The 26,056-nt window shown below is 42.7% G+C and overlaps 1 protein-coding gene across 1 annotated transcript in view; it reads left to right on the top strand.

Annotated features, from left to right (window-relative positions):
- Nucleotides 1-26,056, top strand: part of LOC146189836 (fatty acid synthase-like) — a 51,903-nt gene that overhangs the window by 9,365 nt on the left and 16,482 nt on the right. The window contains exons 2-17 of the mRNA XM_084605355.1: nt 1,166-1,492; nt 3,092-3,292; nt 7,790-7,912; nt 10,508-10,741; nt 11,080-11,381; nt 13,311-13,697; nt 14,294-14,483; nt 15,352-15,581; nt 16,135-16,338; nt 18,486-18,752; nt 19,341-19,548; nt 20,350-20,604; nt 22,350-22,523; nt 23,486-24,710; nt 25,047-25,201; nt 25,792-25,992. Coding sequence (XP_084461481.1) covers nt 1,166-1,492; nt 3,092-3,292; nt 7,790-7,912; nt 10,508-10,741; nt 11,080-11,381; nt 13,311-13,697; nt 14,294-14,483; nt 15,352-15,581; nt 16,135-16,338; nt 18,486-18,752; nt 19,341-19,548; nt 20,350-20,604; nt 22,350-22,523; nt 23,486-24,710; nt 25,047-25,201; nt 25,792-25,992 — 4,683 coding nt within the window. The remainder of the gene's footprint in view (nt 1-1,165; nt 1,493-3,091; nt 3,293-7,789; nt 7,913-10,507; nt 10,742-11,079; nt 11,382-13,310; nt 13,698-14,293; nt 14,484-15,351; nt 15,582-16,134; nt 16,339-18,485; nt 18,753-19,340; nt 19,549-20,349; nt 20,605-22,349; nt 22,524-23,485; nt 24,711-25,046; nt 25,202-25,791; nt 25,993-26,056) is intronic.

Genomic DNA, 26,056 nt, shown 5'->3' with positions numbered 1-26,056 from the left:
AAATAGTGAGACACAAGTGAAGCCTTTTGGAACGGCTCACCCCTAGAGTCGTCACTAAAACTAACTTGCAAATGTTCTGAAGAGCTTGTGGTGGCGAGTGTTTTATAGAGTATAATGTTGGCCTGACATTTGATCGCAAAGAAAAGAATTCCGAGATAGAGGCTGTCCTCTACCGAGGTAGCTCCGCAACAGGCTTCAGCAAGGTGAAACTCCTAAGCATGTCATGACAAAAGGTATTGTTGATCTGACTATTCAATTCAGTTGAAAGTCTTCTTTCATCTCTCGTGTGCACGCTGGCGAGCGTTGGCCAGCGTGCTGCTTATCCTGCAGGCAAAAGGGCATGATGCTGAATGTGAACGCTAAAGCATGGCTTCCGAAAGTGGCTCCTTCACTATAGAGGTTTCAAACACATACCACTGACGCTGTTGAAAGTCATACGAGAGCTTTGGCTGCTGACGGGCCCTGACGAAGTGCCGGATTTCGGGCTGCAGGAGCGACAAACAAGCCGCCATATGGGACAGCTATCTTTCACTGCCTCCACTAGCCTGTAAAAAGAGTGACATTCTCTCTCCAAACAATAGTACTATCATACCTTTTAAATTCCTTTTTGTAGCAATGAGTGTGGTTCGCATTTTAGTTGGTGACAAGGGCCGCATACGTTGTAGTGGGCACACTTCTGATGAGGTCAAAATTCTAAGCATCACACTGGTCTTGCAGCCCTCTCCACATGGCTGCTGCAACACATTTTCAATTTAGCGAAAAATAGCAAATTGCCTTCGAATTATTGAGAAATAAATTCTACGTGAGAGCACCTATGCCTACAGAAGTGCGATGAGTGGAGAATTACCCACTTTTTTCAGAATAACTGGTTTCCCAAGGGGATTAGGAGACTATAGCCTTCTCAACTGCTCTTGACTGGAGTGTCAACTCGCTCTGGTAAAACAGGCGGAAGACGAGACCTCGTCATGCGGTATCCCGAAGTAGGGACACCGACCATAACGGGGCCATTCGGTGCCACCCAAACTCTAAATAATAAACGGTTTCACCACCACCACACTTCGCAAGGCTTTCCTGTACATTGAAATTATAATGATTTCAAGTTCACCCTTATTTAAACTTTTCACCTTCAAAAACACTTTCCAAAGCAGTGCGCGTTTCTTTTCAGGTTACATGGGTCTCCCAGAGAGATTGGGAACTATCCGAGACCTGTCCCTCTTCGACGCACAGTTCTTTGGCGTGCTCCCGAAGCTGGCACACGTGATGGACCCCCAAATGAGGCTCCTGCTAGAAACTTCGTACGAGGCTATTGTGGACGCTGGCTACGATCCCGCTACGCTGCGCGGCCGTAGAATCGGCGTGTTCATCGGATGCTGTGATTCCGAATCGGATGAGGCCTTCAACTTGGATACGGAAGCGAATGACGGATACTGCTTAATTGGGAGCTCGAGGACAATGTTCTCTAACAGGCTGTCATACGCGTTAGACTTCCATGGTGAGTTTATTCAGCATTTACATTTTTATGGTCCCCCTTCTATGATTTGTTTTCTGTTTCATATCACATATAACAAGCTGCGCTAATCGCAGCCTTCGAACGGAGTTTCGAGACATCAGCTGGCCAACAATTTCTGAAATATCGTTCTATGGAACCCAACAAGCACTATATCAACTCGGAGGCTTGCTTACGATAGATATTCGAAGCAGTGACATATCCACCTCTGATAGCGTGCCGTTAATTTCGAGTGCAGGTGTCCATCGCGAAGTGAGAAAGATACTTTGTCATCTTTTCCACCAAAATGGACGCTTCATGTGCCGATCGAGAAGCGTGACAGATACTCTACAATTCTTTTCCTACAAAACAAGATACATGGTTCGATAAAACGTAAATAATTCTAGGAATGAAAAGGCAATGTTAGAGGCGTTATCCGCCTAGCCTTAGAGAAAAGCATGAGTGTGCCTCTACTAGGATGAAATCTTTACAGCCGCATTAGGCAAAAATTATTCTATCAAATTGAATGCTGTGTGGTACGCCAAAACGACAGCCTCTCCATGCCCACAGAAGGAAAAACGAGAGCGCGGCGGCTGAGTAATTGATGACTGGAGTCTCAGCACATGAACTGGAACATCCGTAAAGGGGGAGTAGGAAACTGTTTCCGCGGAAGAGACGTGCCGCATTGTATCGCTAGTGTAGGAGCGCAAATATAGTCAGTGTCATCGCACATTCCCTTGTCCATCTACTTCCCTACCCTCCCCTTTACTCTGGCCGAAATTACACGCGTCCAGTATCCCCTTTCGACAATAAGCTGTAGTAACAGCTACAACAGTTATCTGCAGACAGTCATGCATGCACCGGGTTAATTGAAGAAATATGGAAGAGGCATTCGCCCTGGTGTGGGTATAGTCAGGCTGATGATGATGATTACGATGATGATGATGCATGCGCGGCGGTCTGTAAACCATCTAGAAGCAATACGCCGCGAGACGGACCTCACAAATTGTTCGACTTCGAATAACCGCAGCGATAGTGTAGTGAAGCATAACATCGCAAGGATGTAGCCAGGCATACGAAATTAGTAATGCTTCCTGCTAAAAAATGGTTGCATCGAAAGCACCCAGTCATCGCTGGTCTGGTGCGTAAAAACAAGCAGACGTATTTCATTTCCACAAAAAACGTTGACACATTTGCAGATACATTGTGGTCACAGCGAGTAATGCTATCGCATTCTCATAGGTAGGGGCTTAAGTGTCTCTACCAAACGTTTATAAAAATATTTCGTGGAGAGTTTAAGTTGCCTGCATTAAACTTGAAATAACAGTATCACGTAAAGCGCAACGAATCGAGAAAAATCGGGAAGCAAAATTTACCTTTTCAGTTTCATATCGGAAAATATTTTCGTATTTCGCCTACATTTCCTCGTCCTTGATGCACACATCACATCTTGTCGACTTTCACTGCTTTCTGTGAGTATGGCTAAGTCACTAAAGTGTTGACTCTTGGTTTATGAATTTATTAGTTTGGTGTCAAATGGATTCGAACACAGGGATTTTTAAGCACCTATGTTGAAAACGCTCATAATTGTTCTTTACTTCTCAGGACCGAGCTTTACAGTAGACACAGGTTGCTCTTCCACAATGACCGCCCTGAATGAAGCCGTTCAAGCTCTTCGTTCAGGGCAATGCGACGGAGCTATCGTGGGGGGAAGCATGGTCGCTCTGAAACCCTCCACATCCTTAAGCTTTCTGCGCTTGGGAATGCTGTCGCCAGATGGAAAGTGCAAGTCATTCGATTCTCGCGGTGAGTTTACGACTACGTACATTGACGTTTTAACCGTCCAGGAAACGTCCTGGTGCTATGTTTCAAAAGACATGCAACACAAAGGCGCTGCTTTCTACCTGCACAGTACAGCACCTAATAAGTCGTGTTTCACTTGCAGTCACAATACAATATGTGAGAGACAACTGCGCGGGATCTTCATTGTAATCTCAATTAGCCAGAACTTACACATGCATACAAGGACGCAAGCAGCTTACCGGTATCGCTCAAGAGGAAAGTATACAACAGTTGCGTCTTGCCTGTACTCATCAATGGAGCTGGAACGTGGAGGCTAACCAAGAGAGTTCTACTTAAGTTGAGGACAACCCAGAGGGCTATGGAACGAAAAATGGTAGGGGTAACATTAAGAGATAGCAAGCGTACCGAGTGGGTCAGAGAAATAACTCAAGTTACCGACATTCTAGTGGAAATTAAGAAGAAGAAATGGACATGGGCAGGACATGTAGTGCGAAGAGAGCATAACCGATGGTCGCTGAGGGTAACAAACTGGATTCCAAGGGAAAGAAAGCGTAGCAGGGGGCGGCAGAAAGTTAGGTGGGCGGATGAGATTCAGAAGTTCGCAGGGGTCAAGTGGATGCAGCTAGCACAGAACCGGGTTAAGTGGAGAAATATGGGAGAAGCCTTCGCCCTGCAGTGGGTATAGTCAGACTGATGATGATGATGATGATGATGATGATGATGATGATGATGATGATGATGATGTTCGCCTTTTCGCTGTGAGGCAAAGCGTGTCACTTATTTATAATTTAAACAATAGTGCACTTTGTACCTGTTAAAAACTAGTCGTGAAATTGCCTTCAAGAAGTTTTTAACTAATATCATCAACATTTGAGTCAATATGGAAGGGAATGCAAGAATGTTGAATATTGATTCGGTCATCACATAAGCATTGCTGAAGGTAAGAGCAGCTTCCATAGCACGTGCACAGAAATCTGCACTAGTAAGTCACTCTAGCAAGGGTGAAGTGCTTTGAAAAGGTAATCGGCTAATAGCAGACTACAGACAATGCTTATAGCCTCCGATATTGTTTGAACACTTCCTTCAACTAGCGTCTGACATAATAAGAATTTATTGATGATAAATCTTCTACTCAACAAAATAGACAAATAAGCGATTTTCTTTAGGAAAGAAAACTCAGAGATTTCTATGAAAATTTAACGGACTCCTGCTTGAGAATTTGACTCTCTTTATTTTATGCAACGTACAGGGCCCTTCTTCACACCCAGAGGGTGGTTTTCCGCCTTTTCTCCTCTATACTATCGCAGCAATATCAGTGTGGGCAACTAGTTTCTCATCCGTGCTGCTAAGTATTCTCGAACTCCTTCAAATCAAAATTAAATTGTCTCTTACAAGTCTCTTAAGAGAATAATACGCGGTAGCCTACCCTTCCTCTCCTATCATTTGCTTCCCATCGCTTGCCTCTCATCGGCGTTCGTTGGAGGGCTACATATATTTAAATACACTATAGCGCAGCAAAAGACGAGGACACAAGAGACGAGAGACGAACACCACGAGCGCTCTCGTCTCTTGTGTCCGCGTCTTTTGCTGCGCTATAGTGTATTGGAATTATGTACCAACAAGCCCAAAAAACCACGCTACATATATTTAATTGGCTTACAGGAAACGAAAGACGAGGTATCTGTCAATTTATACGGCAACTGTGAGTTTGGATGGTACACCATCGCTCCTGTCGCGTGACGTTCTTTGGAGTGAGTTCAAGTGTGGTATTGCAGATTACAGGAACGCTATAAAACACCTAATCTCAGGGATTCTCGCGGAATGAGAGACTTCCCGCAAAATTCTCGCGCACGGGATTTCGTTGCATGAGACTAGAAAGGCCTTCGCTTTAAAATAAACACGGCAGCGTGTTTCGTCGCAAGATATTGCTTTTGTATCTGCATGATTAGGCGTGTATCTATTCCAAAGAACGGCGCATACAACTGTAAGCAAGCGTCGTACACAGGCTGGACAGCGGGGCAAGGCATGGACTGCCGGCACCGCGGCGAAGCGCTGATCGCAGTAAACGACAGATGAACGCTCGCTATGTTTTCGACGGTTGACGACACTGGAGCGCAGTTCGATTTGGCTTGCATTTCGCCTTTGTCTTCCCAATCGGGAGAGTGGGGGCGGTCCCCAGAATAGTTTTGCTCGATTTTGCTTGTGGTTGTGGTTTCCATCTTTCTATCAATAAATGGCATGTGACACTCCCCCACCTTTCATGTTTGGCTTCAAAGCTGGCGCCTAAAAGATATGAAGGTTAGGTTAGCGAAAGCGGAGCGAAGGTGGGTTTGTGGTATTCATCGGGCTGTGAAAAAAATAATAATTCAGCCGAAAACCCCTAGGTTCGTTGTCCTCGTTAGCGCACATCTAAGCGTTCGCGCAGGTTAGTGTTCGTCTTTACGCAATTTTCTGCTTCCTTAGGAAAGACAATATTAAGGAACGCTTAAGCGTAGCCTTAGATGTTGGTGCGATATCATGCGTACGCATTTCCTTATCATTTTCTGCTCAATCAGACGCGCTTCTTTGCCTGATACTTTATTAATACATTTTATGGTTAGGGTCTTACTTTTATATGTTCGGTGTGTGCGAAAGTGTAGAGGCTGAACGGCAACAGAAATGAAACTTGATGTGTTAAATTAGGACACATTCGTTAGATGTTCAGCGTTGACAGGGGTGTCATACCATTTCTGTTCGCGTTTAGTATTCCTCTGCTAGTAAATTTGGAGGCTAGTTCATGACAGGGATTCGAACCAACTACATACGTACATCCAATCGATGCCGCCAATCAGAGGTGCAGGGGTCAACAAAGAAGTGTGAGAGAGAGAGGTAATGCGCCTTTCGTCTCCATCAAAACAAAACCTACCAAAGACATTTAACCCTGTACGCTACTCTATGCCATTCTTTCAAATGCTAAACCGCCAAGCAAATACATTCCAAACGTTGCTAAATGCTGCTTTCAAATGTCTTAATCAATTTAGGTGAGCTGAACCTTAGTTCATTTTTAATATCCATTTCTGTTATCCACCACCTACACCAATGCTTTATATCGGGATGATCGCATAAAACAACCAACGCTATATCTCCAATCACCAATCTCCAAGCCAATAATAACTAGTCGAATGTTGCTCAACCGCTGGTCATCAGTCATATAATCTCCAATCATCTAAACATCAGGCAGTAATCACCAATCATTGACGGCCAGTCATCAATCAATCACCCCCAAACATCAAATCTGGAATCGCTCATCACATATAAACCAGTCTCAAAAAACCAATCATCGGTTATAAATTACCCAATCAGCATCTCTAACCATCAGTAAGCTGTCACTAACCACCGCATCAACCATCCCAAATCAATCAAGAAACGCTGTATACGACACCATTACCTGATACGCACCATAACAGACCACAATTTTTCCGACACGTTTTTTGCTGCAAACTAAGATACGGCAACGGCGTTTCGACAGAACGACCCCAACATGCTATCGAGTGATACATTCTGGCATGTCGAGGTAAATCAGCTGCCCGTGTAATGACCTCGATTTAGGAAAAGTCTTGGGTTCTCAATGTCGTATTACATAAAAAAAAAAAAACGCTCACTTCGGCCACTTCAGCTAAGGTGCTGGATTTCTATCAAAGGAAGACGACTGGTAATATGTGAAAAATGCCCAGAGGTAGAAGCAGACACAGAACACCGGTTGCCCGTGTATAGCTGCTATATAGCATCTTGGAAAGCCCTTCGGAGTGCGGACTGCGACAGCACACTCTTCTCTTTGTGTAATCTTCATAACTTCTTTGCGAAATGGCTTTCACCTAGGCAGCCTGCTATCCTGCGCACGAGATTGTATTAAAATGGGAGAATAGGTTTAGTGACATTGCTCGCGTGTGCGATGTTTCACCCGCACAAAGCACAGACAACTAAAATTCAAAGCCGCACAAGCTACCACGTGTCATGCTTGGTTCCAGAGATAAATCGACTGCGTCGCCCCCTTTGCGACTGTTAGGCTACAACCACGAGCGAATAAAGAACCGGAAAAGTGCACCTAAACTCGGTTGACCAGAACAATTTTAACAACAAACTCACGCTCACAGATTGTCAAGCCGCAATAGTACCATTGTCTTTTGTCGATTGTAGCTTCATGCACTTCTTCAAAGGCAGAGTAAATGATTGTGCAATGCTTTCAACGTGTACCTTACAAATTCCAACAAGTGTTTGTTGAGAACAGTGAGTACTGAGCCCTTTTCTATCTAGCTTTTGTGACTTCTGCAAACGTGCGGTCATCATGTAGCGCTGTAAAAGTAGTTCACCTTTTTTCAGCTTTTAATGACTGCTTAGAAAATTTATTTTAGCATCAATGACGAAGGGTGCCTCACGCGATAGGGCCACACCCTGTTGTTAAAATCTGCTAAGAAGCTTATGCGGTTCAGGGGCGTGGAGTAAAATTGTACTGCAATGCAGGGAACGGCTATGTCCGAAGTGAGACTGTGGGAGCATTTTTTCTTCAATGGGAATCTGAAGCTCGTCGAGTCTACGCCAAAGTCTCTCATATAAAGGCATCCTCCGATGGATACAAGAGCGAAGGTAAATTTGTCAGAAAGAGAATGGAAGTATCTGCTGGTGTTCTCCGCGACACCAGATACCAGTCACCGTATGCGGTATTAAATTTCATATTGCCTGGTCCACCGATGTATGCCTGAGATCTGACTTCGGATTGAAAGAGTGAGATAAAGTGACTGTAGTGTTAAATTTGTTCAATGCGTTACATGCGTTGATTTCAGCCTAAATGGGAAGTTGGAAATGCTGGTAAGATGGTAAGATGGTAAGATGGAAATGCTTTTGCAATTATCCGAAAGTGAGAATATGCAGAGAAAATGAGGGATTTAGAAGCCGACAGCCACGCACGACGAGAGATTACGCCATTTTAAGTTTATTCCTGAATGTAAAATAATAATGCAATCATGAACGCAATCGAGTTAAAAGTAGAAAAGTACTGACTACATTATTGAGGCGGGCCTCCAAATTTTTCGTCCTGTACTGAGTTACTTATGTTGCTGTTTTGTATTTATTGCCTTTGTTTCACAAAAACTTTTCAATGTCTGCATTGTGCCGGCTGAACTGCCGCGGCGGCTGTTACGTCCCTGAGTTCTGTACAGAGGTATGGCGACAGATGTTCAGTTGAGCAACCGTCCCCGTTTTTTTTTCTTTATTGCATAGAAGTACTTCAAGCCCGATTTAACCAGGTCTCATCACGCAACCTGTCATGCACAATCACACCAGCATCGAGCTCTCACTTTGCCCACACATTGAAATTCTGAGAGACATATACACGCTTATAGTAAAGGTAACCAGGCAGGAGGTTAATGATCCTGCGCAGCGTATACCCCCGCACCGTAGCACACTTTTCTCTGAACAGAAACTTTGAGGAACGTGATGGATCTGCGTGGCAATCTGTCACGTGGCTCTTCCACTGGCTAAAAAGTCCCATGAGCACAAAACAATGACATCGCACTTCACAAGCTTCCATTGTAGGCAAAACTCTTATAGTATCGGATAATGCGGTGGTGCGCAGAGCTCGGAAATATAAAGTCACGGCTTCGGATCCAATGGCGGTGCGTGTTTGTTTTCCTTTTCCTTTCTAATTTATTATCACTATTATTACTTTGATATTTTGTATCTATTAACACAAAAATATAAACGAAAACGTCCGGTAAGCTTTCCTCGGAGTCAGTGACCATTGGATCCTTTTGACTGTGAATGTGATGCAAAAAGCCAAGTTTAAATGAAAAGATCTTCACCAGGTTTATCCTGATTTAGACTGAGAGGGTTTATTATCTTTGTACTCTCAAAAATAAGCAATACATTATACTAGCCATCAAGCCAATTTGATTGGAATGGACTGAACAATCTTGTGGTGATCGGAGAGAAAGATATTTCATACTCATCATCAAAAGGTTGGCAATGTTCCCTGCGGGGCCTTTTGTAAAATATTCTTAGACCTAGCATGTCATTGCATGAGTTGTGTGCATTTACGACGCGCTAGTTATTTCCTTTTATTCTGCAAAGAAATGAAAGCAAGAATTAATCCCTGGTACACTTTCTTAAACAAAAGGTGACGAAGTGGTGCTATGGCGATGACTTTGATAACATTTAGTAAATAAAACGTTTGTTATTGTGCTGCTGCAGGTAAACTTGGGATTAAATTAATCGGTATCGCTGTTATTGGCATGACGGCAAAGCAAAACATACGCTCATGCGGCTTGACTTAAATAATAATGCGCAGCATATTAAATACTTTTCTTTTTGTTATATCTGAGTACATTTTTCTCTTCACTGTCTCCTGAAAGTATAGAGAGGTCTCTATTCGGCTCCCTGTCAACCGTGTCAGGTGGTTCTTCCGTTGAATAATATCCTCCAGACAGCATGCATGGCTCTAGAAACAATCATCCCCAGACAGAAAGGCTGATTTGGTGTCATGGTGCTTAGTCCAACCGATAATTTGTTTTTTCACTCTTATACCTATGGCTTGAAATTTCTTCCAAAATATTTCTAATCAAAATAGTTTCTTAATTCATAATTTTTGTACGGCTCGACCTAGGTCAGGGCGAATTATTCATTGCTCGTGCATGCACCAAATATTAGCCAATCACCCATGGCAGGCATGTGCCATGCGCGCTCAGGCTGGAAGATGACTGAGCTGTTCTTAGTCGGCGATCTTCTGAAACAGATCTTTTAGCATGGCCTCGGGATCGAAACGCACGCGTGACTGTGAAGCATTTTATTTAAGTTTATTTGTGATTTATTCGTAAATGTTATCTTTTTTCCGGGCGAGGTCCTTAAGAATATTCACCACAAGGAACTACATTTCGTATGTGCATTTGTTTCGCCGTTACTGGGCACTGTAGATGAGGGGTATCTTTTTACTGGCTCTAGGTGCTCTTAATATTGTGCGCCTGTCAATTGGGCGCTTGTGGGCCAACCACTGGAAGACCAAGGTGGAATAATTCGCTTGGAATTCCCTATATTTTGTTTCTGTGTTAGTAAGCACAGTCTATGACTGCATCATTAGTTCTCACAACACTGACGATAGTATGTAGTCCACCAATCAAGTTCATGGTCCATGCTACGTGATGTTAGACATGGCGCAGTAACTGAGAAATCTTCTCCGCAATTTCCTAGGAGTCATGTTTCCCTCAAGCCTTGCTCAAGAACAGCTTCTGAGGGAGGTCTACGCCGAGGCGGGGCTGGACACCCATCAGGTTGTATATCTAGAAGCACATGGAACAGGAACACAAGTTGGCGACAGCCGAGAGTTGTGCGCCGTGACCAGGGTGTTCTCTCAGCCAGGAAGGGATAAACCGCTATTGCTTGGCGCCGTGAAAAGCAACGTGGGACACGGAGAAGCTGCCTCAGGTAAAATAAACTCGCATCTCCGCCAGTGCGCTTTCATCACCTTTCCTGGCATAATTCTAGAATTAAGATGCCATCGCATCTTAATTCTAAAATAGCAGCTCATCGCAAGCCGTTATAAAATAACGACGTGCGATGCGCCGTTATTAATAATAATAAAGTCAGTTTAATCTCATTAGAGTGACGAAATAATTAAAGCACCACTCTATATTGCAACGCAATTTTAGTTTTCAATGATGAGCATCGAAAACCAGTTTTGTGTGCGTTTTTTTTAGCGGGACCTGATCTGACCGCACTATACAAATGAGAGACTTCACAATCTTCTTGCCATCCTTTCGTAGGTCTGAGCTCTATAGCCAAAGTAATCTTGGCCTTGGAGACAGGTACCATTGCTGGCAACCTCCACTTCACCGAAGCCAACGCTGACTTCTCAGCTCTACACAATGGAAGCATTGAGATAATCGACAAAGCCACTCCATTCCCCGGGGGTCCTGTCGGCATAAATTCTTTCGGCATAGGAGGAAGCAATGTGCACGCCATTTTTGAGCCGTACCATGGACCTCACGTGGACGATATTCCCCGAGCAAAGGATATTGTTCCGAGGCTTGTTCTATTTGCTGGACGCAGCAGAGAGTCCCTGCTGGTGAGGATTTTTCTGCACTGCATCGTTTTTATTTTTATTTTGTATCGAATTCATTGGCGTATAATTTTCCCCTGTTTCTTATTTTTTCTGACACAAACTAAAAAATAATCAGATTAAACTTCCTCACCGCCCATTGTCAATATTTCGTCAATAAAAGAATCGATTCGATGGCGAATAGATGTGAGGCTAAATATTCTGAACTCTATAAGACGCGTTCATATCATTAGGTCTAATATGTAATGTTGCTGTTCATGCAATTTAGATATGTGTGTGCCGCTCTTTGACAATGTGAATTAGTGATCTATTTACAAATAACATCACAATACTGCACCATTCATAGCATGGTCATGCATTATTAGAGCCTAGGTTTACTTATTGCCTCCAAGCCACAAAACTGATCATTATAGATGTGTCGTTCGTCGAATTTTCAATTATGTTAATGTGTTAAATTGCCCCTTATGCAGACATTTGTACATAGAACTAGCGGCATGAAAAATCAAATAATTCAAAAGAGCAGCCAAGAAAGGCCTAGCGGATCTTTTTTTTTTTTTTGAGTTCTGTAAGCATCATATGTGTGAACTAAAATGAAATCGAAAGGAGAAAAAAATAACACTGCCGCTGTTGGCAGTGTTATTTTCTCCTTTTTATTCAATTATTATTCTTTCATAAAATGGCGACACTACTAATCTATGTTAGCCGCAAGAAAAAAAGTTACGAGAACATTTTGGCAGCCCCTAACAGTAGACGTAATAGCATTAGTTTATTTGCTTCATTTAGTTTTTCAGCTAAACCAGACTAAATTTCAATGACTCAATACTTTTAGTACGCCTGACTACGGCAAAATTTCTGAATTTACTTTAAATATTTTATCTACGATGCGCAACGATGCAATTAGTCAGCGAATATTTTTTAGTTATTTTGACTTTTCTTCATTTGCAGTATTTAATTTGTTTTTGTTATCTTTATATCTATATGCTACCTTATTAGTTATTTTTAGTTTCTAGTTACTATTGAATCAATTGCGGGTTTAGTAAAAACCACTCGTCATCAAATACACACCTTATTCATTAACTAGCGCCTATCGGTCAACTGCAGGCCTCCATTATTCCCGTCACTTTCCGGGCGGCAGCTTGTTGACAGAATACGGTTCGCCTAGTGAAACGCAGCGCTATTCCGTCCTTGGATACGTTAGCTGTTGGCTTTCTTTAAAATGTTCACTTAATTTGACTTAACAGCTGTCCAATTGGCTCATTCGCAACTGGGGCGGACGCAGATCAAATGTGAACGGCTATGAATATGCAAACGGATCTCTAGTTAGTATAAGTGGTGATGGTCGAAGACACTGTTCGATATACGCCGATACTTTGAAACTGGCACTAGGAGAACACTAAAATTTATAATTGGCATGCCTTCGTTTACTTATAACGAACTACGGCTTTGGCTGAGAAAGAGCTTTTCTCTCCACATCTACGAAAACGGTTAAGTGCATCGACTCCAAGCCCACGTTTTGTATCTGTTAGCCAGAGATGTCCCCAGCTGCATGTGATTGATGCATGGTAGTTGTCTACCTGGCGCACTCAAATGATTGTTGCCTTTTATACTTAACAATATAGACCCAAGCGCATGTATAAAGACTGCCGAGATAATCTAAGCGTATATATGGTGGCTTTCACATATGGGGGAAAGAAAAGAGGCAGCATAGATTCGTATGTTGTTCGTAATTCCGAAATTGCTTGAAGACATTACGAAACGGCCGGTGGTTGACAGCGCGAAAGAATTTTTGTGAAGAGTAGCAAAAAATAGAAAAGAATTTTATATATATCATGAATTAAATAAGCAATTATCTCTAAGAAAAATTGCATGTGTCGTAGTAATGAGTGCGCCACAATACCATTTTCCCTATATACGTGTTATCGGGATTCGTTGCAGTGTACTCTGGATCGTGTGGAAACCGAAGGCCCATACCCTGACTCTGCGTACGCTATGCTCAATCAAGTTGGGCAGCCAGACGTGAAGCAGTTTCCGCACCGTGGCTTTGTCGTGGTGCCTGCCGATGGCTCAAAGCAGGAGACTGTGAAGATCGTAAGCCAAGCACCACTTGAGAAGAGACCTGTGTGGTTCGTCTTCACAGGCATGGGATGTCAGTGGATGGGTATGGCACGGCAGATGATGCACTTTGACATCTTTTCAAGATCGATCCTCAAGTCAGATGAGACCTTGAAGCAGTTTAACATCTCTCTCGTTGACATTCTGACCAACAATCAGGAGGCCGACTACAAGATGGCATCGGTGCAAGCCAGCATAGCAGCAGTGCAGGTGGGCGATCTAAGCACAACCTGCAATTTGTGATCATATTGCGGTCAGACCATAAAACTGTCATGTGTCCCCCCTAACCACGGCTTGCAATCAGGTTTTCTTCTTTCTTTCTGTAGGGTTGTTTGCCGCAAAAAAAAAATCATGCAGCGTAGCTGTTTCTCCTCCGGTGAAGATACTGATCCTTTAAATGAAGCGCTTCCTGAAATATAGATTAGTAGGTTAGAGTAGGCATATATTTTTACATTATTTTATAGGCTCATCAAAGCTTGGTGTGAACACACGGCTTCTGCTCGGCTACTCTGCAGCGCCAGTTTGGTTATACGACTGAGAGTCAAAGTGTAATGCTGGACAGTGCACATCAGGATCTTCAGCCATGGTGATTTTACGACAGTTTGTTTAAATATGTGGTCATTAGAACCATGGACACTACAAAGAGCGCAGCCAGGCGCTCGCGCAAGTAGCAATGGGTTATTTGCCACTTTTGTAGAAATAATTCTTATATTTTAAAAAACTGCACCAAAGTTCTTACGAGGGCTTTTGGGCTTAAAAATTAGCCTGCAAGGAAAGTCGATTGTCCTTCTCTCTTCTTGTAACAGATTGCACTGGTTGACATGCTTGGCGCTATGGGGGTACAGCCGGATGGCATGTTGGGCCATTCGGCGGGCGAGATCAGCTGCTCCTACGCCGATGGCTGCCTTACGGCCGAACAGACTGTACTTTGCGCATATTGGCGAGGTTCTTGCATTGACATGGGCCATCTACCCAAGGGAGCCATGGCCGCTGTAGGTAAGCAGGACGCTCATCGATACATACGTACCTACATACATACATACATACATACATACATACATACATACATACATACATACATACATACATACATACATACATACATACATACATACATACATACATACATACATACATACATACATACATACATACACACACACACACACACACACACACACACACACACACACACACACACACACACACACACACACATACACACATACATACATACATACATACATACATACATACATACATACATACATACATACATACATACATACATACATACATACATACATACATACATACATACATACATACATACATACATACATACATACATACATACATACATACATACATACATACATACATACATACATACATACATACATACATACATACATACATACATACATACATACATACATACATACATACATACATACATTTAGGTAAATTTAGGGTTATCCTGGCAGCAATATTAAAGCAACGTACACAAGTAGGGCTCGTAATCGAACCATAAAGCAGCCTGAGATCTGCAAGGGCAAAAGAATAGGTTTCAAGTCAAGGAAAACGTGCCAGGTAGTCAGTAAAAATAAAATATCGTGAAAAGTTTTGACGACATCGTCACGGTAGCTCACGTAAAATGTAGCTTTATGCAGATTAATAGAAGATACTTTTGTACGACCACATGCTCCAGTGACGATGATGACCATGGTCTGCTTTTTAGAAATACATATACGTGTTCAGTTTCCACTTTCCGGCCTTATAAGGTCCCACATACCCATTTTCTGTCTGGAGTACGAATTGTAAAGCGGTGTTATGAACATTCTAATATGACAACTCTATGCAGGTCTAACCTGGGAAGAGGCCATAACGCGTTGTCACAATGGAGTTGTCCCGGTGTGCCACAACGCTCAAGATTCAGTGACAGTGTCCGGTCCTGCTGGGGCCGTAGCTGAGCTAGTCGCGGAGCTGAAGGCCGAAGGTGTGTTCACCCGGGAGGTGGACAGCATGAACGTCGCCTTCCACAGCGATCAGATGCAGATCGTTGCCCCGGCGTTCAGGGAAGCACTACAGAAGGTGAACCGGCTAACGAATAAAGAATTGGATCATACGAAGGGCGATTCTGCATAGCCAAAGTCAGGCTTGAATGTGTAAATGTGATGGCTTTACGTAAACTAAACCATGGCTTTTGTTAAGATGGCGGCCCACGTGAACTTCATAATTAGCATCTGACTTGTACGTCAATTTCAAAAAACAGTCGCACATTTGGCATGTCCACGAAAAGAAATTCATTGTTAGACATTAAGACCACGGTAAACGCAATGGTATTAAATAAATTGATCACAACTTACAATTTATATCCCACTCTTCTTTGGCACTCACATGAAACGTCTACTAGGTTTGCCTTTTTGCGTTTGATCCACATGTTTACTATTACTACCGGTAATAGTTTAATACGTAATTAGTTTCATTATTCGTGGGCGCTGTAAAAAGAAGAATATAACAATTAAACGTGCTGTAAGCAGTGACACACAATTTGGGTTCGAGAAGGATGCTTCAGATGCCATTTATGTTTTTACTTTTCATTCGAGAGAAAAGAGAGAAGATGTATTTGTATCCTTTTGGCCAGGTAATTCCAGAACCTAAGGGACGCAGCAAGCGCTGGATCAGCACTTCTGTGCCACAGAACAGATGGTCGGAGTCCATTGCTAAAGACTGTTCGGCGGAGTACCACGTCAACAACCTCCTTTCACCCGTGCTATTTCACGAAGCTCTACTCCATATACCAAAGGACGCCATCTTCGTCGAGATAGCGCCCCATTGCCTTTTGCTGGCAAGTGTTTTGTTTAAATCTTCATTGTGGTAAATATGAAAACACGATGTATCCTGAAGAAAACAGGTGATCTGTCTGAGTAAGTCTCTAAGCATCATTACATCTTTTGATGCGCGCAAGACAACAAGCCGGTCGTTTTCGTAATGGCGGTATTCAAAGTAGAGAAATACTTCATGGTAATTAATGGAAGCACATGACCGACTAAGCATCATCACGTTATATTTGAGAAAGTCAGTCAATGTTATTTCGAAGTATACCTGCATCGAAGTAACTGTTAACTTGCAAGTCTACGTGTTTTCGTCGTATACAAAGCTTAGATCGCCTGCTTCTCCAAAGCGCTGATGAGGCAAATCCCTGGGTGTGTTCCCTGCATTTACCCCTATCCTTCAGGCTTTTCCTCTTTGATCACAAGCAGAAATTTCATTATATGTTTTTGATATCAGGGCTCACATTACCAATCATATTGTTACAATATCACGCAAATATTTCGCATTCCTATTCTGATTGCCAGTAGGCGTGATTCTGGCCTTTCTTTTTCTTTTAAGAATTGAGATTAACGCGCCCGCTACACAAACAAGACAGGACAATGTCTAGGCTGGACATGGCTGTAAAGCTTGAAAAACCTGCAACCAAAAATGGGCGAACATGTCTAATAGGAAACGAGCTTATATTTTCTAATCCTGAAGCAGTTCTTGAGACCACTATTTTTTGAATGACCCCGAGGAACCAGCCATTTTTCCTGTCGGATTTTTCTTTACAAACTGCTATTAAAGATCAAAGCAGTGAGATGTAAAAAATTATTATTTTCATTGCTCCGATTTCCCTGAATGTGCTACGAGGACATAGGTTCGAATTGGTGGGAAACCTACTATTGTCTTTTCATCCGCTTTTCGAAATACACCATGCAACAGAGTTAATATGAGAGAATCAGATATTCCTGCACGCCGAGCAGCACATTTTGCCGCCTCGCCCCTCCTTACACTATTTTCAAGTAAATAAAGTCTCAATTTAATTTAAACGTTTATTATGGTATAATCATATTATCTTGATGCAGACAACATCATCATTTCACACATTCCAAACAGAGTAATGTTTATTATGAGCACTGAAAAAAGACGTGGGGCGTATTGGATTCAGTATTCTGCATTGAAACAGCGCGTTTGAATTTTAAATTGCAAGCTGTTTCCGGAAAATAGTTTAATTTAAAGAAACGTCCAGAGATAAAAGTGTGTGCTTTGTGTGATTGCTCGTGCTGTCGTGCTGGACGTCATCAAACTGGTTGTAAATAAGAGCAAGGGACTAATTACCGTCTTTTTTTTTTTCACTTCCAAGCCAGGTAATAAATAAGGTATTAACTGATAGTCATCAGTTTTTAGCATTATATCAGGTGGTTAGATCTTTTGTTTTATTAGCAAAATTGTGTGAAATTACAAGTGCAGCCGATATTCGTAAATATAGGGGGAACTGTGATTGACTCAGATGCCACGGTGTTCATGATCTGATTTTTCCAGACCCTCCATCTCGCACTCAGTGGCCGCAGAATGCTGCAGAAGCTTGTCCAAGGGCTGATGCCATGCATCACGGGTGTTTTCCCGGGCCCAAGCCAACGAAAAGGCTAACCTGGAAATCTGTTTTGTGCATAGCTTCGGTTTAAGGGTAGTTGAATTACCGGGCGCAATCGGTTGGTGGGTGCCATGGCTGCCACTCCGAAGGTTGCCATCGAGCAAAAGATAATAGAAGGAAGTGACTGTTGGATTAGGTAGCAATCTTGAGCAGAAGGTGCTGGGTATAAAGCTAGTAGCGAAAGTTAATTTCATTTTTAGCGCCAATTGGTGATGGTTCTAACTGTCCGTTCCACGCAATTGGGTTAGTGGTAATTTAAGCATACACCAAGTACGCTATAAATACACGTAATGCCGTGTCACGCGCAAAACATTACTCTTGATCTACCCAGAAAAAAAAATATATGCCACTAAAGCTGCCGGTCAACCTCGACTTAAGCAGCTTTAAGCGTACTGTGGATTCGTTAACTACTACTTTCGCTTACTGCATCCGGAGAGGCGAATTTAATATTTGCTTTGTGACTCGTGACCAACAGCAACTGTTTTTTTGTGAGGAAAATTTTTCTGGCTTTAAACACATCGCAGCCCATCCTGCGGCGCGTGGTAGGCACACATGCCACCTGTCTCGGCCTGATGAAACGCGACGCGGAAAACATGACCTTCTTCCTGAAATCACTTGGTGAGCTCCACACACTGGGAGTCAAGCTGGATCTGACCCCACTCTACCCTTCGGTGCCAGTCCCCGTGCCTCGCGAGACGCCCAGTATCGGGCACCTTGTCAGCTGGGACCACTCACAGCGGTGGACTGTAGCCCAATGGGATCAGTTTGCTTGCTCAAGACATGTGAGGAAAATTCACTGCATACTTTTTTTTTTTTCATTTTGTTCGTGAACTCTGAACTCAATAATGAAATTCTTACCAAGTATGTCGGAAAGTGTGATGCAATTCCTAACAAAATTACAGGAATTGGAAATAAGAGTAAGCCTTAAAATATAAAACGCTGACGTGTTCCGATTCAGAAAAATGGCATTTTTATTGAAACGACGCAGTTGAGATTCATAAATGATTCCTGGGGGTTAGGAAGCATTAGGTTGGTAACGCCACCGAACAACGGTTAAAATCCTGAAGGCGCACAGATTATTTTTGTGTATGAACAGCGCTAGCTTGTTTAGAGGGAGCTATTGTAGCTTAAACTTTCCTCAAATCTCTTTATTTGGCTTCGCGATGTGCGAAAGTTTATCACGTAAATAAATCTTCTGACCAATTTATTGCACAATATCACATCCTTCAAAGCATCGAAAAAGATCGTTACACAGACATTTTCAGAAGTAACTCTCTCCTTTCACCTATATTTTGCTTGTTCTCCTGCGAGTTTGCACCACTTATCTGTCATACTGCTTTTTCTCATGCCAGCGCCCTGCCACTTCCCCGATGTCAGACTACATCGTAGATATTAATCTTGAGTCCAATCAACACGACGCTTACCTGGCCGGACACCAAATCGATGGGCGAGTGCTTTTTCCTATTGCCGCATACATGCTGCTTGCCTGGAAGACTCTGTCAAAACGGTGTGGAAAATCTTATCAAGAGGTTCCCGTTGTGTTCAACGACTTCACCCTCCACAGGGCTGTGGCCTTGCCTAAACCTGGTGAGCTTTGTTATTCTTCCGACGCATGCCCAGTGCAGAAAAAAAAAGAAAGAATGATAGGAGCGCGGTTCTACCTTAGTCCCTTACTTTAAAAAAAAAGAGATGTCCCGTCTAGGAAGTCGCGCCAGGTGTATTTAGTTAACATGGCTAGCGCAGAATATTGCTCAAGAATGAACCAAAGCGCAGGAATTCCGAATGTTGGACATGCGTTATTGATTTCTCTTAGCCGAAAATATAGCGCATGCTTAGCAGGAAATATTTTACGGTTAACGCTCTGAAGGGAGTAGTGTCAGTATTTTGAAGCACCATCTTACGATCAGTTAAATTTCTATTTATTACATATTAAAGCCTGCAGACTTTTTTTTTTGTCGTTGCTTTCTCCTTCATTTGTGTTGAGTTATTTTAAAGAAGAAAAGAGCAAAAAAGAAATTAAGAAAACACGAAATGAAAGCGACAAAGAAAAAAAAACAAAATAAAATGAAGGGAATGGAAATGTAAATTAAAAAGCGCGAAAAATCAAAAAGCAAGAGAAAGAAAGAAAGAGCAAACGTTAACAAATCACAAAAGGAGGGAAGGAAAGAAATGCCTGAAAAGAGCTTGGATCGGTTACGAAGTGCTTATTATAGTTGGCTGACAGGTGGCCCTCTTTCTTGACGTTCAGAAAATCTGGACTTGTGGTGCCCCTTTTTCTTTCCTTTTTAAATGTTTTTATATCATTGTTGACCTAATACACAGATTGTACAATGCAAGAGCCAGCATATCAAACCCATAAAAATTCGCAGAGTAAAATTTTAAGCGCAGGTTCCCTCCAATTTCTGGTGAACATCATGCCATCTTCTGGAGAATTTGAAGTCACTGAGGATGGTACCCTGGTGGCGAGTGGTCGCATCTATATGGCCGAAGAAGGAGAACGGATAATCGACGAGAACCAAACGTTCCCACCTGCTGAGGCGACGATATACCAACTCGACGCCGAGGACATCTACAAAGAATTCAGACTTCGAGGTTACGAATACAGCGGAAGTTTTCAGAGCATTCTGAAGGCTGATTTGCACGGTCAGTCACACCTTATTGCATCTGTCGTACATTGCGCATTGCGAGTATGATTTTGGACTAGAGTTTGCGTGAAGCGGTAATACGTATTCCGGCTTCACACAGCGTGAGAAAAAAACTGCGGAGAGGCTGAACTTTACTGTAAGGGAGCCGCATGAAGGTGCTCCTAAGGAATGTGCCCGTAGCGCAACCAGATCAATATTCAAGGAGAAATGGTTCGATTCTAGCAGATAGCCCTCCAATGTTTTTCTTTTATCTGAATTTTTTTGCCTATGACAGAACACCCCTCCCAACGAATCTAGCGTTTCCAGACCTGGTGCCGACCAAGCTTTCCCGCCAAGCGAGAGCGTTACAGTGCTTGCGTGAAAGTGGCTTCTTATTTGGCACAGTCGTCATGGTCATGCTCTTCTGTTCTGAATGTGACTAGCGGTATGAAGGGGGCGACAAAGTTTTGAAACCAGTATTGAAAAATACTGATGTATCTGCCTTCTTATAGCAGTACGAAGCAGCAGCAATTGAAACTTGAATGGCATTACATTCATTTCATTTCACTCGTACTAAACTCCTTTGCTGTAATACGTCAAAGCTCGTGATGTCAGTCAAGCTTTCAGAAGAGTGCCTTTATTACGAGGACCATGCCATTAGTAAGAGCACGCTGGCGACATAAGTGGTAATAATATCCTTACGATGGTAATATTGCTGTTTCTAAACTATTGCACCGCTCTATGGATAAGCACTAATGGTGCCAAAATGCACACCCTTGCGAAGGGGAGAATAAGATATAATACCTTTACGTTTGAAAGTACGTCAAATTAGCATGTTTTTCAGCACTCGCAAGTTGTTTCAGGGAAAAAAATAACACGGAAGTCACATAAGGTCTGCGTCAGCAGCATCAATCAACTGCGTTAAGGTGTCCATTAAACGGCGTGAGGCCCCGTGAAATATTTGTTATAATCGAGGTGCTGGCACAAGGCCTCAAATTGTCACACTTATTGGCTGCTCCTTACAGATTGAATGGTAGCGCTTGACTCACGACCAAAGAGGCAATGGGTCGACTGCCGGCTCCATAATTTTTCTTTTCTGCACAATTTCTATAAGTTTCTGAGGTACCATGCAGTAACGGTGAAGTGACGTCATGACCGTGTATACCAATGAAGCATTGCGTAACTAATGGTGCCATTCCTGTTTTTCTGTGTAATAATTTTAAGATCTTTGAGCCACCCAGTGTGTGGTCATGCGATTGCTTGTCGCCATACCCTTGGAGAAACCAGATTTTCTCGACGCAGCGCGAACGTTCCGTTTTTCAGTTCAAAAAGAAACGAAAATTTCTCACAGAGAAATTTCGGCATATCTGTAATCAGGCCACTGCAAAAGCGGGATATTAACACGGATTGCCTACCAGTCTCCTCTCGCAAACCATGAAAAAACAGCGAAATAAAAAACTGATAATTTTTTTTTTTTTTTTTACTGCCACCACATAGTACTGCTTCATTTTACGGCATGTTGCTAATCCTGGGTTATAATGAATTACGACTGTGCTCCGAAATTTCTTCACTAGCACCTACAATTCTGTTAACTGGCAAGACACTCGTGGGTAAAGTGATTAAGCCAAGCAGCTATTTTAATGACTTTATGACTTTAATTTGCGCGATAACATCTCTGTCGCTGAAGCTGATTCTAACAGTTGCACCCAATTGATGCAATGTAACGATGTATCAAGCAGTTTTTGTTTTCCGTTTACAATACAGAGCCGTGCGGCCAAATAAAGTGGGAAGACAACTGGGTCACCTTTATCGACAGCCTACTCCAGTTTTACGTCTTCGTCGACCTGCAGCGAACGCTGAAGATGGTTATAAAAATTGAATCATGCCGCATCGATCCTCACCTTCACAAGCAGGTATTACTGGTCACCGGAGAGAAAGGTGAGTCTCATGAAGTCCCTTCTTAATCTTCTGAGTTGTGCTGGCAAGGAAAAACAAGAAAAGCAAGCAATATTTGCGTCTCAGCTTTTCTTATAGTGTTGAAAGAAATAAAATATTACGGTGCCGCTTAAAGTTGACAAATCACATGTGGAAATCTCCTCAGACGTGAAGAAATTTTTATGAAGCATAAGTATAGAGTTTAATATGGTATAATATGGCATATAATGTTCATTGCGAAATTTTGAAAATGTGCACGCAGCAAAATGTCCATTTCACGATAGTTATGAAACTCGTGACGCATCAGAGTAGAGTGGACATTTGGTGCACATATCCAACTCGAGTATAGAAAATACCGATGTCGTCGGCTTACCGTCCTTTATTTTTGCACATACCGTTCTGCGTATTGTATTTGCTCTATTTTTGCGTCCGAGGATAGCCGATAGCGATTTTAAATAGACTCGGTCTGCCTTGATACAGTTAGCAGTTGATATTTGTTTCTAAAAATTAGAAAACAAAACAAACACTGAGTGCATGATCAAAAATTGTGAAAACATTTAAGGTCTGCCTTTGTGTCCATGGGGCAATAAATTTAATCAACCTTGTGCGCCTCCTGTCACCTAGCCTCGATAACACACAGGCCCTTTGCTACTCAACTCTTCTGTGATAATCCCTTAATTGGTGCATCCAATATTTCACACAAATCCATGACCCTACACCTGCCTCTAAGCTACCTCATATCTCGTGTCTGACCTAGTCACTGACAAGAAACAGGACAAAATGCACCAGTACAAGATAAACACAAAAAAGAATATTCCATGTGAAAAAAAGCCATACATTTGTGTGAATTGACTCTGTCATATGAAGGATTTATTTTATTTCACACTACTGATGATGCTGATGCTTTGACTGGAAACCTACAAAAATACTGTTCCAGTTCTTTATTATCGCATTGTATTCTGCAGGAATGCACGTCGTTTACGACCACCGCGTGGATACCTGCCGTGCAGGAGGTGTCATGATTCGAGGAATGAATACTACCACTCTGGTCCGTCAAGCCCATGAACAGGCAGCTTGTCTGGAAGAGTACCGATTCGTGCCGTACATTGACGACGTGGGTGCTGAAATCAAACGGCAGGGTCGCCTGCAAGAATACATCAACGAGTGCAGTGGTGTCGTCAGCCGGATACTTAAGACCTGCGGAAAGGACATGACCCTGTTTTTTGAACCGACGAGGGGTCACTGCGATTTTCCCAAAGGACTGTTGAATAAACACCTACAGAACCCTGTCAAGAACACCAGCCTTTTACGCGTGCTCACCGCTATCGAGAAGGACGCCAAGAGAGGCTCATTTTGTTTGGTGCAGGCCGCGGAAAATGCACTGGCTACTCACAAGGAGGACTTGAATCTAGATATGCTTAACACAGCTCTCTTAGAAGAGGATCCACTGAGAGAAATCCTAGAGGTCGTGGTCGAAAACACCAACGCTAGGATGATACGGATTCTGGAACTAGCAACCGATGAAAATAGCTTGCTATTAACACCATTTGTGTGCAAACTACTGCCACTGGTCGCCGGGGTGGTCAAGACCGAGTGCACTCTAATTCATCCCTGCTCACGCAATCAGACGACGCAGCATCTACCAGAAGCTGTCAGGAAGATGTCATGGGAACCTGCTTCTGCCATTATTAAGGAAGTTCATGACGCTGACTTGGTTATTTCTTGTATTGCATCAAGTGATGTAAATGTTGTTGAAACCTTGTTGCGGAAGATATCTGCCCACTGTAACGAGCGCTCATTTGCTCTGATAAGTGTCCGCACAGCCCTCTCACCCGCCGAGGAATTTTTAAGAAAAATGGGCCATTATCTGGTCATCACAAAAACAAAGGAAACGATGATGTCTCTGTTAACAGGCAATGGATTTCGGATAATCGCATTTAGGAGTAACAGTTCGTCAGCTTTATTTTTGGTGAGAAAAATTACTACTGTTTCTGAAACAACGCAACAGGACTTAATCAGGATATGCGACGAGAACTTCGATTGGCTGGAGACGCTTAAAGCAAAGGCCTATGAGTACGAAAAAAAGCCTGCGGGGAGACGATTGTGGTTGATTGCTGAGAGCAGAGGTGTCAGCGGTATCGTTGGCTTGATGAACTGCCTCCTAATGGAAATGGGATCAAGATATATAAGGTAAACTATTTTGAGACTCGTTAGGGTTTGCTTTTAAATGCGTTGTTTGTACAGCGCCATTTGTAGTAACGAATTTCTAAATGATAAAATAGCAACGTTAAACATCAGTGCAAACAGAACTTCAGCTAGGAATAAAAGTCAATGCTTATTCTGGGATTATCTTCAGCTAATCAAAAAGCTTTCATAGTATTGACCTCCTACTGGCGAAATGAAACTCCCAGTGATTTCGCCACTACATAAATGTATGAAATCCTCATGTTTCCAATACTCCAGGCAGCATGAAAGCCCAAGATGTCTATAAGAGTTTCATTAATTGCTGTTTGTTCATCATTGCAGATGCGCTTTCGACGCAAGTCTGACTGACTCGAGATATCTCATGGATTTCACGGCCAGCTCTCCAGCATTCAAAGAATTAGTAGAGAAAGATCTGGTAATGAACGTCTACCGCAACAACCAGTGGGGTTGCTTTAGACATCTGACTATACGCTCAGGTGAGTTCCGAATCCCTGGTGCTTTCTTATAACTCTCTCGGCATATCTACTTATGGATTAAACATAATGTATTATGAAAAAGCCAAGATTATGTCTGAAATATTTCAGGAATGCTGTAGAAGAGCAAGCATTTCTAAGCATATCTCCTTCTTCGCATTTCGATGCGTGGAATACGTGAACATTGGTTGGGTTTTTTGCTTTTGGCTTTCTAGAGCTCTCAGATTTCTCAACTCATAACACGACTCATTAGACAGGAAAGTGAGCTAACCAAGGATGCATTATTATGTTAAGACTTCTTGCTGGAGGAAGGAAGGCTTGACTTTCTCAGTTTCGTGTGGCCACTGTCGAGAAATTCGGTTCTCTTCTGTAAGGCACTATTCACTTCGTGGCTTGCTGAGTAGTAAATCCCATTCGCCATTAGCAACAGAAACTGCGGTCAATTGCTTATTTCACTTAGTAAAAAGGAAAATACCCGCTGGAAGAGCAAATAGGGGAATTTACTCAGATCTTAAAGAAAATTACTCGTAGCTTTGCAAAGGACATCCTCACTGCTGGCCAAAAACACCTGTCTATATTTCTCCTCCTTTTAGTCAATAAGACCACTGAATGCGCCTTTCTCAACGTTCGCCCAAATGCTGATCAGCCCAGCCTCCAGTGGTGCGAGTCTCCGATACAGTACTCCTCCTCACGTAGCAGCGACGCCAAGCTCATCTGCCGCGTTTACTACGCCCCCCTCAACACAAGCGACGACGCAATTGCGACGGGAAGGTTTCCTCAGGGTATGTTTACCGGTAAGTGCTTGAAATACGTTAGTCTTTTTCTGCCTAATAATACAAATCTGCCGGGGCAGCTGAT

This window comes from Amblyomma maculatum, chromosome 5 (assembly GCF_055883805.1).
Source record: "Amblyomma maculatum isolate TAMU_Amacu chromosome 5, ASM5588380v1, whole genome shotgun sequence".
Classification (NCBI taxonomy): domain Eukaryota; kingdom Metazoa; phylum Arthropoda; class Arachnida; order Ixodida; family Ixodidae; genus Amblyomma; species Amblyomma maculatum.
The sequence above is the reverse complement of the archived record's forward strand: the minus strand, read 5'-3'. Positions and strand labels throughout refer to the sequence as shown.